This window comes from Colius striatus, chromosome 2, assembly GCF_028858725.1.
Source record: "Colius striatus isolate bColStr4 chromosome 2, bColStr4.1.hap1, whole genome shotgun sequence".
NCBI lineage: Eukaryota > Metazoa > Chordata > Aves > Coliiformes > Coliidae > Colius > Colius striatus.
In genome coordinates, this window is record NC_084760.1 from 15857625 (window position 1) to 15874672 (window position 17048).

The window sequence follows — 17048 nt, forward strand, 5'->3', positions numbered from 1 at the left end:
ATTGTTGAACTGTACTGCATATAGTGGATACTTGGACAAAAACTCTTGCTGCATCTTAAACACAGCGAACAAAACCTTAACAACATATGACATAAGGATTAGCACAGCCTAGGCTATGAAAATCTCATTTTACCACAAAGCATTTCTGTTTCTAAAACATACCTTTTATCTTTATTAAAAATATTACCTGGATTTCCATTAGTGTCCTAAAAAAAGGACAGCATGTAAGCATACCTGTAATTCCCTTGGTTTCCTTATGAGTTTGAAATAATCTAAGTATTTTGTCCCAAACCAGAAATACAGTTCTGAAGGAACTGTAATGAGAAAATGTAATTCGATTATGCAGTAAAATGTTTACTCATTTTAGTATAATAAAGTATAATTATTAGCAGTTTAATAATTTAATACACTGCAAGTATAAGATAACCTGAAACATTTCAAGTTTGGAGAGTGTCAACAAATTCTAACTGTGCCTTTTTACTTTTCCTTGGTTTCCCAACAGGGCAGCATTTTGCAAATAGTACTACTGGTTTTGGTTTTATTTCAGAAATGTCATTTCCATGTGACACCATTTCATTGTGGGGTTTTTTGATTATTTTTTAAGAAACTTCTGCAGACTTATGAAGTCTCCCTTCACACATCCAGCATAACTTTCCCACAAGTTACAGCCAAGGTAACCAAGGTACTATCTAGCTCATATGACTACCATACACTGAAAAGTCATCCTAAAGCCAAAAATTATATGTGAGGTAACACACAGATGCCTACCAAGGATTAGGAACAGGTTTGGTTGCAAAGCCATTTCGTCAGTACCAGTTTATGTGGATGTCCAGTCACAATGCAACAAAACCAGGATTCTGTTGCCCTTGCTATATTCTTTAGCTTAACTCCTGGCTTGTCTTGGTGATAACCACAACATTCTTGCAGAAACTGATTCCCTTGATTCTAAAAGAAGCTTACAATAATCAAGACAAGTTGAGTTCTGAAGATGCCTGTTTCTCCACGCTAACTGCAAAAGTAATCCATGCCAATTATTGCATGCAACCAGCTTTTAAGTATCTATTTTATCAGATGATTTAACATCATAAGGTGAATATGGATCTCTGTGCCAGAAACTGCTTGCTTGCTTTTACTATGAATGAATGCACCAAACTAACAAAGTCAGCATGTTCTCAGTTCTGAATTTCCTCATTTTAGAGGCTAAATATGCTGAAATTTATCTGACAACACAGTGAAGCACTAGGAGAGTCTTTCCTGCCATTACAGAGCAGACACTTTACCTGAGTCTCATAAATTTACCTCTTGCCCTTTCAGTAAATCTCTTTTTATAGACCTGTCAGCTTCCATGAAAGAAAAAGTATCTGCTTAACTAAAGTGAAGAAAAATTGGGCTTAAGACTTGCATTAGCTGGGGTATTATGTTCAGACGAATATGCTACTTGGAGTGCAAATGAAAACAGAGCTTAAAGGGAATTGAAGAAAAACTAGAATGGAGTTAAGGAGTTGCTAGCCTAGGAGAAAGATTAGTTGCTGAAAGGAAGAAGTCTGTAAATGGCTGATCAGGAGAATGAGACAAAAAGGAACAAGCACGGCAGACAAAAGCTAGTGTATGACTCAGAAAATGAGACAGAAATGAGATAAGAAGTATAGAAAGGAGAGAAATTTGGTAGATAAATGATACCTGGTAAGCAATGAGATTGCAACAGGCATGTACGTGTGTAGCTCATCTGATTCCTCACAAAGGAATGTAACACTGCAAGCAGTAAACCTATTAATTCATTTGGCAATGGTCTAGAGGGGAATCCTACAGGTTCCAGCTCTGCCTGGACACAAGAAAACTCAAATTCCTTTCTCTTCACACTGAATGACTCAGTGGCACATACTAAATAAAACACCATGCCACTTATAAAGAAAAACTGAAAATAAATGAGCATTGAAAATTCAGCACACCTCTGGCACAGGATTCAATGTAAAATATAGCAAGTACAGTTAAAGACCATATATATTGCAACATATATGACAGGTAACCTCAAATCTGACATTTCTACTGTGGTCATTTAGAGTCTAAATAAAACATTTTAGGATTGGGTTGAACCAATTTTTATCACGGTTTTGCTCACTCATACAAACATAGAAAACATTTGATTTGCACATAATCACTTTTACTCCTTCAGAAGAATTCACTGAATCCCACTTTGAAAGCTTATCTCACTCAATTAAGAGAACTCTTAGGCTCTGTAAATTATCCTGAAAAGGTTTCCTTTTTCCCTTTTATGTATATTTCCTAAGATACCACAATTCAGCAAGAACTTAATCTTAGATAGCATGTTGAAAGGCTTTGTAGGGAAGCTAACAGCATGCTGATATATAATCTAAGATAAATCTATGACAGAAATAGGTATTTGAGGAAGAAATAGTCATTGATTATATTTTTCATGTGACAAGAAAAATAATTGCCTGTCCTATTACCAAATAGTGACACTAGTATGTTATATTTACGATGAGATACTAAACTACAGCTCACAAATTTCTTCAGACATTTGTGTCTCACATGTAATAATATTGAATCATAGGACAAGGGGCAATGGGTACAAGCTGGAACATAAGAGGTTCCAAAGAAATAAAAGGATAAATGTCTTCACTGTGAGGGAACGCTGAAACAGGCTGCCCAGAAGGGTTGTGGAGTCTCCTTCTCAGGGGACATTCAAAACCCATCTGGACAAGTTCCTGTGTGACCTACTCTAGGTGGCCTGCTATGGCAGGGGGGTTGGACTAGGTGATCTTTTGAGGTCCCTTCCAACCCTTAAGAGTCTGTGATTCTGTGTGATTATGGAAACAAATTTACACCAGGTGCTGGGGAGATGTAAAAACAAGCACCATAATAATTATTTTCCTATGCTCTTGTTGCATTGCGTATACTGCTGAATGGTTATCAAGAATGCAAGCCCCTTGGACTGCAGTGCTATGGCTCTTGTTACTCTTCGGAAGTTCAAAAATAACGGGGGAAAAAATAGCTTCAGTGATCTCAATGTCAAAACTGTCCCTGGTTTAAAATCAGCAAGGATTTCAGCCATCATTTAGGTAATTTCTCTGGTCTAACCTGGAAAAGCAACTGGGCTGTCGTGACAAGAGAATCATCAAACCCAAGAACCATGTAACCATGGCTTTTGGATCAGGAACAATAATCTGGGACTTGGAACAGTAAAATGATAAAAAAATCTCTGAAGTTTTGCTACATCATATGCATTTTAATTGAAAATAAAAATGTGTGTTGGTCATGGGAGTTTTTCAACCCTCACAGCATTAACAGATGTGCATTCCTCCACTAATCAGGATATCATAAATCTGTTTCTGACAAAGGCAGGGTCTCACTCCTCACTGCTCTTATTTCAGCCAATAGACAGGGTTTAAAACTGAAATAGCTGTACTTATGATTTAGTATATATCTTTATTTGTTCATTTTTTCTTAAGAAGTCAAATACCTAGCCTTATACTACTGTAGCATCAAAGCTAGCCCTATACTACCGTAGCATCAAAGCTATATGTCACAAATGATTAGTGCTAGTACAGGAAAATTCAACCAATACAATGGTAAAGTCGCAATGTCTATATTAACTTTATGTAATGATAGATTTTAACATTTTGTGTACATGTGTAACTTAACATTTTTGTATTAGAAAGTCCAATTAATTTTATCAGAGACATGATGAATTATTTATCTATTAATACATGTATTTCACCCTCAAATTTGTTCTACGATAGACAATATTTTTTTCAAAAAGATCAGTGGTAAAATGCAGAATAGTTTTAGACTCATACTAATGAAATATGCTACCCATTTCCAAATTTCATCTTCACACTTCATCAGAGACCAAGGTAGTGCCAATGACTCTCAGTTTTGGCTCATAAAATGGATGGACTGCTAGTTTTTACCATTGAATGGAGAATGCCAGAAAACTTCTGTATATATACAAAACAGCCAGCAGTGCTAATAATATAGATACAAAGTAAATACTACTATAAATGATGACAACATAGCTTTTGGTACCATCACAGATGTTCCTCTTTAAAAGTCATATTAGATGTATATTCCATAAACTGGAATCAGATTGATTGTAAGAGACGTTTACTCATTGATCAACAATCCTACCTTTCTGTTTCAGTTCCGGAGACTTTTCTAGTTTGTTTTTGGCTGCTATATCTTTCCACTTTTCTGGACTGCCTGTGAAATGACATGTCAAAAAAGAAAAAAACAAAGAAGAAAAAGAATATAGAAACATGAAGATTATTTATTAATGTATTAGAAAGATAATCACAGCAATGGTTGACAGATGAAAAAGTGACAATTATCATCATGAACAGGCTGGTGAACTTGAGGTTTATGACACATTGCATTGATTAGGTTTGATTGAGGCTGATGATGTGAAAGTTATGAGGTACTAAAACAGGGGAGAGAACTGACTGAACATCCTAACTGAACTTGCAGCTAGTTCCCACTTTAAAGTCTGAATATGACTAGAAACAATGCCTGTTCATAGGGCTTTAAATCATCTCTTAATGGCATGAAAAACAAATACAGAACAGACAGCAGGAAAACAAAATGTTGTTTTCTGCTATTCAGATCTAATCCTCAAAAGTTTCTTTTAAATCTATATTTCAAAAGCAAAACAAATACTTCACTCTATCAGATTTAAGCAATGCTGTCACTATATTAATAAAAACTTGGCTTTTCAAAAACCTCATTCTATTAAAACTTGTTAAAGTTTGTTAGAAAGAGTTTAAAACAATTCTTTTGTTTTTCTATCCAATATAAATAAATTAGAAGTTTATTTCATTCCTTCATTCCTTTCCCACATAAATCTGACATCTGGCTAGTGAGGCACTAGTTCTGACAATCTAAGCATTTACTTTGATAGTAATTAAGAACAATGACTAGTAATATGAGTCAATAAATGTAAAGCTTGTTTCACCATTATGTCTCAGGATTGTAAATATACTATGACAATCTCTGCAAGTCTTGTGTGTTCCAACAGTTTTTTTACTATCCATGGTAATGTGAGCATTTATAAACAAGGATTTATTATTTTAAACATCCATCGGGGTTTTAGAATAATGAGTGCATACAGCATTTCAGGAATGGGGGAAAAGGGAGCAAAGATTATTCATTGATAGACCAGAAATGTTGACAAACTGTAACTTCAATCTTACTCTGGTGCAAGAAATATGTATAGGAACATACAACAGTATAACCAATATTATATATTAATCTATAAAATAATTAATGTGGGTAAATCAAATACATAAGAATAACATAAAAAATTAGTTATTCTTTTCAGATTTTTTTGTTTATAAAGAGTGATCCACTGTATGAGTTGGAAGATACTTAAACAGCTGTAACAAAATTATATCCCCAAAATATAATCACTGTGGATTTTCATGTTTGTACCCACTGTAGTATTTAATGTAATATTTAATGAGCATTTTACTGTGATGCAGTACACTCCATAACAAAGAAAATACTACAGCAAGATACAAAATGCTTTTTGCATGAGCAGAGGTCATTACCTGATGTTTTCTAGGTTTTAGAAGAATACATTTTTTACCAAAAAAAATAATATCTAGGATTAAAAATCAAAATCCCCTTTGTCCTCAAACTACTTTCTCCAGATTTATGTTTTTAATATTCTCATTACTTTTTTTTTCCTTAGCTAGACATATACATAAGGTGAATACAGATGGAATTATGTTTTAAATGCTGCAGCTTTACTTTAAGTCTAGCAATTTTTAAAAGTTATGGTTAAATCCATTGAACAAAGCAGCATTATCACTCAAACATCACCCTCTTCATTTTCTCTTTGGTTCACTATGGGCATTATTTTGCTCTTACTCCTTATGGCACTTGCTTAGACTGTGAAATTACATCCAATGGAGAAAAAGACCACATAGTGACTACTTTGCAGGATGGAAAAGCTAAGAATAAGATATTTCTTCCTATGAAAAGTGAAAAATTACTACACAGCACCAGTGAGATAAACATATTTAATTTCTCTATTCTTTGTGCTGTGCTTGTGACATGTTTAAAATCTCAATTTCCTTTCTGTTTTCTTGTTCTTGCTAAGAAGATGCTTTGTAAAACTCCCTGTAGCTCAACAGCCTACTGTAGCACTCACAGTCCTGGTTCAGCTTGAGCTCACCAAGGGCTTTGGCAAGTACATATTTACAGAAAGGTGTCCTTTCATGCCCATATACAACATATGTAGGGTGCACTGGGGATAAGAACACTCATGTCAAGCTCAAATTTACCTTTTAAGTGTACTTTAGAGGGATATAATTATTATCTACTAACAATACACACATCTATGCACTTATACACAAAAAGAGAAAAAACTAAACATGTGAAAGTATGCAGAGCATATGAAGAATATACTATAACCAATATCTCATTTACTTGGAACTATGATTTGAGTAAATAAGGATACCTCTGTGCTGCTCCAGGTTGAGCACTTAGGTGGTCTACACTGTCCTGTTTTGGAATGCAAGACTCCAGCGTCCTTGTTCTTCCCAAAATTTGGAAACATGGATGTGAATTTGGACAGAATGAGCAGAAATAGAGAGATGGTCACATGCAGTGAAGGTGGAGACATGCAATCAAATATATAAACCAAAAGTATTATGGCACTATCTGCTGAGAAAGGCTGCATTTCTCATTTCTCCTTCCAACGACTTAATCCATACACCTTAAGGAAATGTTAACATTTGTAGACATTATATCAACAGACTAAGATGCAATAATGAATGAATGACAATGTTTTTGAAAACCTTCATACTCTACATGCTGAATGGCAGTGCTGTGGCTTGAGCCACCATTACTCTTCCTGAGAATTCATCTACAGTCTATATAAACTTACACAGAACCTCTTCCCTTAGGAATTTGAAGAATGCATATTTTGTCATTGTGAAATTTTACTGAAAAAGTAAATTTCATAATTTCCTATAGTTTTATGAAAAAAATCATATTTTTGCCCACCTCTCTGCTACAGTAATTATTAACAACAAATCGTTAGCAAAGTAGAATAACTGACTCTGCTTCTTTTAAAAAAATAAGGCTTAAACTATCTCAATTTCTGTATTAATTTTTGTTGAAGTTGTTTAAGAACCTCAGAAATTGTTCACAACTTTCAATATGGAATAAATATTATTAGCCTGTTGGTTTATTATTAGTGGTTTTTATGGAATGTGTAGTAAAAAATATATTTTCTTCATAAGGTGTAACAATGTAAAATTTATTTTCACATATCAAATGACTATCAAAACTCAGAAAAATGTATAGTCCTATAATAATCTAGGGTATGTAATACATTTATGTCTATACCTCCTCACCTCCTAGGGTAAGCAAATGCTAAAATTTCTCTTTAAGGACACAATTCTACCAATTGCCATAACAAATCACTGATGAAGAAGGCCTTGTTATGTATACAGACAAACACTATATATTATTTTGTAGACAGACAAGCTATTCACAGTTCATGTTCCAAAGACCCATGTGCCTCAAAATATACATCACTGATGAGTGTAAACAAAATCCACACACAGTAAGATGATAATATTCCTGTGAAAATTAAAAATTACAAAAATGTTGTCCTAAAGTGATAAAAATAACATTTTTATAAAGTTTGATGTCTAACACTTAAAATGATTTCTTATTGGCTTGTAAAAGAGACCTCAGTGGTTTGCTGAGAGCCTATCCATTTATGTAGCCTTAAAGTCATCAAAAATGTCATGTTCAGTATTTCCTAATTTTTCATGAAGACTTCTGAAAGTTTAGATCTGCATGGTATGAGAGCTGGGAGGCCATAGCTACTCTGAAGGCTTGGTAGCTCCTCACACTGATTCCTAGCACTTCAAACCATGACTTGCAAAGCTGCCTTCCTGATCACATCACACAGCGTTGCCAGAAAGACAGGAAAAGATCATCCATGTCAAATCAGTTTGCCACCCGCTTACACAATGTATCTCAAGTTCTCTTTGTGGAAGTACCAGAAGAGTATTTGCCCTACGGTTGGCTTCATTTTGAATAAGCATTCTTACAGATGCATGCATGGCCATCATACTTCTTTTAACTGCAAATAGGTTTTACCCAGTCTTGGTTACATGCTAAAATGATATGCAGATTTCTCAAGAAGAACAGTCTGAATAAAATTCCCACCTAACACTAAATGCTCAACTCTCATTCTCCTTAGTTTTATGATCACTTACCATTTCACAATTTCAGTTCTCCAGTTACTAGAAAGACTTTCTAATTCCACTTTCTAATATTAAAAAACCCCAAGAAACCTCCCAGCAATTAAGATATCAAATTCAAACAAAAAAATTTCTTTAAAATGTCTTAAAGAAGTACACGATACTAATCAAACGCTTGTTAATTCTTAACACTGAAATAACATACAGCCCATATATTCATCTTGTCAAGGTACATCAAGAAGCCATTGTGTCTTATTTGGCAAGTGAACAAATTCCAGAATAACAACAATCTTGCCAAGACCTTTAGTAAAATATATGTTACAAATGATTATCAATAAATGCAATGTTGGAAAAAAATGAATTTAAAGGATCAAAATTAGAAATAATAAGTCAGATGTTTAAGAAACAGATCTCCTTGACTGCACCCTATATGCAAATTGGGTCAATTAGTAAGAAATCTGGAATATACTCAAATTAAGAGTAAGACAAAATGTGTCAAAGTCAATTAATCTGTGAAAATATAATTTGAAAGGAGTGATAAGCAGTTAGTTACCTCTGCTGCTCCATCAGACACTCATTCCCTGACACCCACTGCATCAGCTGTCAAACTGATACAAGCACGTCTTAAAAAAACTATAAATAAATCAAACAACTGAGTGTTGTTGATCAGCTGCCAAAGTGGTGAGAAATAATCAAAATTAATGTAAAAGAGTATGAAGCAGAGGTAAGGCATCTTTGTTTCCCTCACTGATATTCTTCCTCCAGATGAGGTGGGCTGTTAGTTTGTGTTGCGCATGTAGAGATACCAATATTCTCTGAGATTCTCTTAATTAGGAAGAAAGATTTTAGAACTGGAGGGAAACGGGGAGTTTTGGTGACCAGCTTAGCTGACAGACTTCCAAGGACAAGAAGACACTGATTTCACTACAAAAATCGGACGGCTATTTCTCTAACTCCAAATCTCTCCCATAACAGACTTGATATCCTACTGATCCTTTATTTTAATGTTTGCTAACAGTTATTAGATGATTTTGGGCTTTCTCTACAAAACTGTATTAAGAATGGCAGTATTTAGATGAAACCCTCATTTCACTGATATGTGATATGATTATGATTTAATTCTAATAACTTCAATGACAAGATTTTGTCAAGTCTTATCTACCAAAGAAGTCTTTTGATCTATTTAAAAAATGGGAAGCAAAATTCATTTGAAACACATATAAAGTAAAACAATAAACTAATAATAGCTGCTCCAACAAAGAGATGTGTTGACAAAACTTCTAGGAATGCAGTAACTGTAAAGGGAGACAATTTTGAAATAATGCTTCACAAATTTAATTTGGTGATTTATAATGCAGTCTTACTAAAAAAAGACCCAAATGCTGTCCAAACATAACTACACTCTTCACAATTTGTATTAGTGGAATATTTACAGTACCAAGCAAACAAGAGAAATTAAAGTACAAATACTGTGGAGAGTCTTTAGCAGAAGGTTAGCACTAGCACTATAGTAACTAAGTCTTATCCATATACCAGTCTTTCGTTTTTAACTGGAACTTGTTAAGAGTTTACACATGTATGGATTATTTACATGAACCATCTGTACCCTGTCATTTACTGTAATACAAAAAAATCTGAAGTTATATTCTGAATTAATATGTCTGCTAAATAGGAAAACTTAGATCTATTTGGTAAAAAAAACAACCCACACCAAAAAAATTACTACTGCCAAAGCAATGGAATACCAAAACTGATTTCAGTAGAAAGTTCATGATGAGGAAAATACAAATGTGCTTCTATTTATCATGGGTTGTATTTAGCATAAATGTTTCCTTAAAGCACTGATGGTTTTAACCAAAACCTACCTTGTTCTGATAACCTTCTCCATGGAGACCATCCTGATTTGGACAGAACTTATGAACAGTACCAATTTTTACATGTATCAACTACCAAGTGTTACCAACACTTCCAACATATCAGTTTGTGGTGGTTTTTTTCCCCCCTTAGGAACAATTTGTTATAAAAGGGGAAAAAAACAATAAAAATAATAATAAGCACCAAGACAACAAAAGGCTCTAAAACAAATATTTATCATAAAGCACCACAGTGAAAACACTACCAACATTTACAGAAGCAGGTAAAAACAGGCTAAAGAACATTAACACAAATGATGTTCTGTTGTATTAGACAACTCATTTCATGGCTTGCGACCATTCAGGCAAACAGAAAACTTGAAAATACATTCATTTCTAGGTGCTTTATAAACAGCTCAACAAAAGGCAGAGATGAGATCTATGCTGTTGTTTTATTTTGGGCTTCTGGAGTTTGTAAATCTCTCTCTAGCTATACGCATACTTGTAAATTTCAGTATACTCCTCTGAGAGTGCAAGATGCAGTAAGTCACTTTTCAATTGGGAGGAGTTGACTAGTACCTGTCATCCTCCGGAGATGCATGCTGGATATGAATCCTGGGACTAGTAGGTCGTCTCCTCTCTAGGGAGGGGGACCATCTACTCCTGTTTGCCCGTTCAATGAAACAGGAAAAAAATAGGATATTTAGTTTGTGATAAAATTAGATGTATGGATTTTGAGACTGGAAAAATACCCCAAAAAGCAATAAAAATGTGTAATTTATTTTTCTAGCAGTTTTGTATCCCCAAATATGCTATTACAGCTGATTACTGCAGAAACACTGCAGCTGAAACAAAATACATGCCCAAAGATGCAGGATTTAGATAAATATAAATATTTTATGCAGTATACTCATTTAGTTTTCAAATATTTTCAAATGTCAGGTTATCTAAAAGTCTGTCATTCACACAGAACGTTGTAATTCTAAACTAGAAGAGCTTTTCAAAGACCCTACAATGGTCATTTTCTGAAAACTAGTGGCTGGTAGTTTGCTAAATCCACCTCTACTAGATCATTGCACTGAAGAAAAATGCATGCTCAGTAAAAATGACATGAATGACATGAAAAATTTTAAAGCATCAAGTGACCCTTTTCAGGAACACAATGAGAGTAAAGGTAAATTATTTAGCTACAACTAAGCTTCAAACATTTGTGTATGTGTACTGACATAATTTTTTTTTCATTAAAAAATATATATTAAAAGTATGTGCAGTCAGCTTCCTCTCCTGTTCACTTCTCTGTATCCCTGCAGTACATGCTAGCATTATGTTGTATAATTAAATTTAACAAAAAGCACCTGAACTCTCAATGAAAACTGGTGTCTTACATGTCTTTTTTTTCCTTGAAAAAAGCTTATTTAATTTCAAATGATATATAATATGTTACAGATTGGTGTTGCTTATTTTGTTTTGGTGTTATGTGGTTTTAACTGTACAAGTGCATGTGTAATAATTTGAGATAAAAATATAAGGATTAGTTTCCAAACAGCAAAATGGTCACATAAAGTTTGCACCACTAACTAATAATTCACTTTCTGAGGCATCCTTCCAGTCCATGTAATAAGGAAAAGGGTTTGATTTATGGAACATGCAAATAACAAAGATTTCAAGATTAGCATCGCTTGAACAGTTAGGTAGTTCTTTCAGAAGTTTGAAAAGCAAATAGCTTATTAGTTGGTTTCTTTTTGTCTTCAAAGCAAGAGTTAAAGAAAATGTTAATGCATCAGTGCACTCAGTCAAAGCCCTTAATATGCTGATATCCATGACAAATATTAAACTGCATTTGACAGAATTAACAAGGTCATGCAGTACGAACACATGCTCTCTTTTACTCAGCATAGAATGAGCCACAGTACAATGCAGACAGTCATGCAATAACCTATTCCTTCACACAGTTGACAAGAACTGGAAACACAATATATTGCGTTAGGTATGAAAACAGTTAATTTACTGTACATTATTTGAAATGTAAATGGTGATATTCCACACAACTAGACCATGCAATATGAAAACCCAATACTTCAGACTTACTATAAAATCTCAGAAAAATCAACATGAAACCAGGACAGGTCTTAATTGGATCAAGTAACAGCTCTGATTTCTGTTATCTATTTAGGAGCAGGTAACAGTTAATTGCTGAGCTTTTCATTTTGCTTAGGTGGTAGTGACCATCTGATAGCAAACATCTTGGAAGACCTTTGAAATGTTTTGATTGCTACTGTAGTGAGACACCTCAGAACAAATCTAGCACAGTTGTTCGACAGCAATTTGCAGATGTGCTGGCTCTGTTCTACAGGAAGTAATCCCTGGGCTGTGTTCCTCAGTCTTATTCTCTCAGATCTCCATTAACTAATATCTCAAGACTGAGGCACACAAGCAGCACAAATTCATACAACTGCTCAGGTGCTAACAGCTAAAACACACAATTGCTTGCAACATAAGAAACTTGAAAGGCAAATAAAGGCCACACTACGTGTAATTAACTACAAGTTCAGATACTGTACTACATGCTTTCCTGAAGCTGGGGGTCACATGCAAATTTATCTGTTCTAAATAAACCAATGTACAAGGTAAAAAGAAGAAATTTTGAGACACACTGAGTAGACAGTAAAAAAAAAAAAAATCTTACTAAAGGAAGTAGTAGCAGCAAAAAACATTTTAAATGGCATTAGATGGTATTTATGACTGCATTATAAACTAACATAGGCTTGCAGTTCATCACAGGAACTTCAATAACACAATCACTTTGAAAAAAAGCCAGTTTATAATAAATAAGAGGACCAAAAAAGAGAAAAAGAAAAGCCAGAAGGCAGGCATGATGAAACTGTATAAATGTATTAGCAGGGGTTTGATATTTTTGAGTGTCCTATTGAATGCTATGCCAAAGAATGATATATGAAGGATTACGCTCTGTACCAATCCATTCCCTTTACCAAAAAACTTTGGAAGGTCTATGTCAGGGCAAGGTCAGTTTGCCAGTCAAGTTATATGGACTTTCCTTCCTCAAGGATGAAAGCTTATAGTAGCAGCAAAAGAATGTCTCTTGGTGTTAAAAGTTGGTGTTAAATTGTTTCTGTTTTAGTGCAGCCAAGATGACTTGAATATCCAAAAATCATATATAATGCTGACAGTATTCTTCTGCTAGTATATGTGGGTCAACAAAACTACTTCAAAATCTAAATCATTTCCAACAAATCATTGACCTGTACTGTCCATTAGTTATACATGGTCAATACGATTCTGCTAAAAAAAAAAAAAGCTCAAGTGGACCACTTCAACACTTCATTTCAAATCTACTTTATGACCTGAGAGACAAAAGGTTGGGGAGAATAAGTAGAAATCGTTTTCTATATGTAGGGATACAGATAATTTTGCTGAAGGAAATATACAATGCCACATTTAGAAGTGTACCTTTACATTTTGAGAACTAAAAGTCTAAATTTGAAAACAAAATGTACAATTCCACTGGAGGATAGAGGGAAATTCCATGAAAAAAAGTAAAAAAATCTTCAACCCTCAAATATAACGATAAGACAGTGGTGTTGTACAGACTGGACTTCACAAAACTGTAAATTTTTTTTCTTTGCTATAAGCAGGACCAACTCTACACCTGACAGATGTTTATCTAATCTAATCTAATCTAATCTAATCTAATCTCTTCTTAGTGCAGTAATGAAGTCAAGACAATCTTTCCATATTGTCTGTTACAGTGTTCCATTATATTTGCTTACATAAAAAGCTTCCTTACTGCTTAAGATAAATGGAACTTATTGTATTTTAAGTTCCTTATTCTAATCCTATAGAGCACAGAAACAAAATGCATTCTACATACCCTGAACTTAATTTTGTGCTCTTCAAACTAAAGTCTTAGCTATTGTTACATGCAACTGATCACTAATGTCAATGTAAGCAGACACATTCAACAGTGGAAAACTGAACCTTCTAAAATTAACTTCCACCAAAGCAAACAAAAAATGTGGTGGGTTTTATACATTAAATAGAACATCTTCCTCTAAATATTGAGCTGTATTGGAAAAAATATCATCTATGTTGGATTAAAAGGAAAAAAAAGCATGTCCTAATTCCTCTGTCATGAGTCACACAGATCTTATTTTCAACGAAACCATCATGGAAAATTTGAATGTGAATTTCCTAAAAAACAACTTCTCTACACCCATTAAGGACCGACCCCAAGTCAAAAGCACTTATTTACGAGTTCTAAACCAAAGAAGTAAAGGTTTCATAGTGATGGACAATTTTTCTCAATCAGGCCTACAGATGATTTGGCAAAAACATGTGTTTAGCAGTAGAGGCCATTTACACAGACTAAGCATTTTTCTTTAAAGAGCTCAGGAAAAATGCTGTGGACTCTGAACAGTGGTTATTGAACAGAGGTTGTTGGACATGAATTATAATGACATAATAGAACTAGTTAACATTAGTGACAGGTATAGGTTTGAGTATAAAATTTTCACTAGATGAAAATTGCCAGTTACTTTTTCAGTGTATAGTGAACTTGATGGGTGGCACCTTGAAATAAACATACAAAACATACTGCTCATGTCCATATGTTACTACAGCAAATAGCTGCTTGTAGATGAATATAGCTGTATATGTCTACACACAGTTATTAATGTAATGCCACAATATCTTTTTTAAAAAATCCAGAATGATATCTTGTATTTCATTCTGAGTGGCCTTATTTCTGTCCTACTTTTTTTTGGTTTTTAATATCCATGTATATATTATTTATGATGTCTCGATCAATCTTAAAAAGGAATGAACTAGAGTAGATACATCTGAGACATCTCAACAGAACATTAGTCACTCCTCTGGAACAAGGGTATAACTTAAGAACAACATGTAAATAAAGGAGCAGCATGAAGTGGGAAGGCTTGTATCAGAAATACTGGGATCAGCAGGGCCAAGGAAGTGATTGTCTCCCTGTACTCAGCACTGGTGAGGCTGCACCTCAATACTGTGTTAAGTTCTGGGCCACCCACTACAAAAAGGTCACTGAAGTGCTGGAGCATGTTCAGAGACAGGCAAAGAAGCTGGTGAAGGGTCTACAGACCATGTCTTATGAACTGAGGGAGCTGGGGACATTTAGCCTAGGAGAAGAGAAGGTTGGCAGGAGATATGATCACTCTCTACAACTACCTGAAGGGGAGTTATAATGAGGTGGTGATCAGTCTCTTTTCCCTAGTAATGAATGATAGGACACAAGAAAATGGCCTCAGGTTGTGACAAGAGAGGTTTAGGCTGGACATTAGGAAGAACTTTTTCACCAAGAAGGTTATTAAGCATTGGAACCAGCTGCCCAGAGAGGTGGTGAAGTCACTATCTCTGGAGATATTCAAAAGATGAGATGAGGTGCTGAGGGACACGGTTTAGTTTAGAGGTGGGCCTGGCAGTGTGAGGTTATTGGTTGGACTCGATCTGAAAGATCTTTTCCAACCATTATGATTCTGTGATTCTGATTCTGTGAAAGGGAAGTTTCACAACAAACTTAATGGAAGACTTACCAGACACAAAAGTATGCACTTATTATCTTTCTTTACAGGCCCTCTCTCACAATAATGAAAATGATGCAATTGTTGTAACCATCACATGGTGCATTGACTCACAAAGCAACTTTACATTAACTGCCACTCTAGTTAAATATATATTGCACAGATGAAAGTGTAATTCCACTATATTCCCACTCAATGAGAGTTTGTGATTGCCTTTAGTAAAAATCTCACCCAAAAATAGTATAGTTCCTATCCAAAAAAATCATGCGGTGATGAAAAATTCCCTTGTGGAACAATCCCATCTGTCAAACAGACTGGTAGTATTTGGCTCACCTAAGATTTTAAACCCAGTCATGGTAATATTAGAAATTCAGAAAGCATCCATTAAATGCCTGTATAATGTATGTGACACGAGAATACTTCATTTAAATTGCAAACGTGTCTCCTTAAGACTTATGTGAGCCTTAATATAATGTCACAGAGTGAAAAAAAACTTTAATGCAGTGATTTGCCTGGTAATTGCAAAAGCAGATGCAGCAGATTAGCTTAAGAAAGCAATGAAGTTTGGGTGGCTTGTAGAAAACAGATCACTATACAAACTACAGTTTTGTTTTGAAATATGAGGGTTTTGTCATAATTTAGAAATTATGTCACTGTTAACAGAACAAGCAAGAAACAAACGTAACACTTTTTAGCAAATGATGATGAACAACCAAGCTGCACTTTGTCAAAATACTTAACACAGCAATGCTATTATCAGCATACTGAGGACTTTTGTAAACAATGACATCAGCTTGAACCAAAACAAGGAAAGAAGCCAGAAGCAGTTATAAACTTCCAACACACAATTTACATGACATACATGAACACGAGAGCAAAAATGTCTACAGATACCAAAGCAGACATGAATGTACAAAAATGTAGAGTACTCATATGAAGAAAAACAAAACTGATGAAGAGCACCAGCACAGATGACAAGAAATTAATAAGTTTTTATTTTATACCTTTCTCGTTCTGGTGAATGCAAACTAGTATCTGGTCTCAAGCAGTTGGTACTAGCACTCCTAGCCCTGTCAAGGGAGGGCTGTAGTTCACTAGTGCCAGTGCATTGCATCCAATGGTAGAAGAGAAAGAAAAAGAAAACAAAGAAAGGAATACAATGTTAGATATTAACTCATAAAATAATGCTTTCTCTACAGAAAATGTAGAATCACAATGATTTAATCAAGAAAAACACAAAAGAACTGACTGGATGAAAGTGCCAAGATTTGTCCAGAAAATAAAAGCAAACAAAAGACTGCTAGAAATTTTTCACTCAATTGTTGAAATGTTTAAAACTGAATGAGACAAAACAACATCCACTTGTAAGAAAGTGGAATGAGAAA

General features: G+C 34.5%; 1 protein-coding gene across 2 annotated transcripts in view; it reads right to left on the reverse strand.

The window, feature by feature from the left end:
- RIMS1 (regulating synaptic membrane exocytosis 1) overlaps window positions 1–17048 on the reverse strand; it is a 175874-nt gene that overhangs the window by 88959 nt on the left and 69867 nt on the right. Inside the window, exons 19-22 of one of the 2 annotated variants that reach the window (XM_061989497.1) lie at window positions 16668–16757; window positions 10673–10756; window positions 6479–6556; window positions 4150–4221 (exon numbers count right to left, since the gene is read on the reverse strand). In XM_061989497.1, coding sequence (XP_061845481.1) covers window positions 4150–4221; window positions 6479–6556; window positions 10673–10756; window positions 16668–16757 — 324 coding nt within the window. The remainder of the gene's footprint in view (window positions 1–4149; window positions 4222–6478; window positions 6557–10672; window positions 10757–16667; window positions 16758–17048) is intronic. The other variant, XM_061989498.1, reaches the window with a different exon arrangement.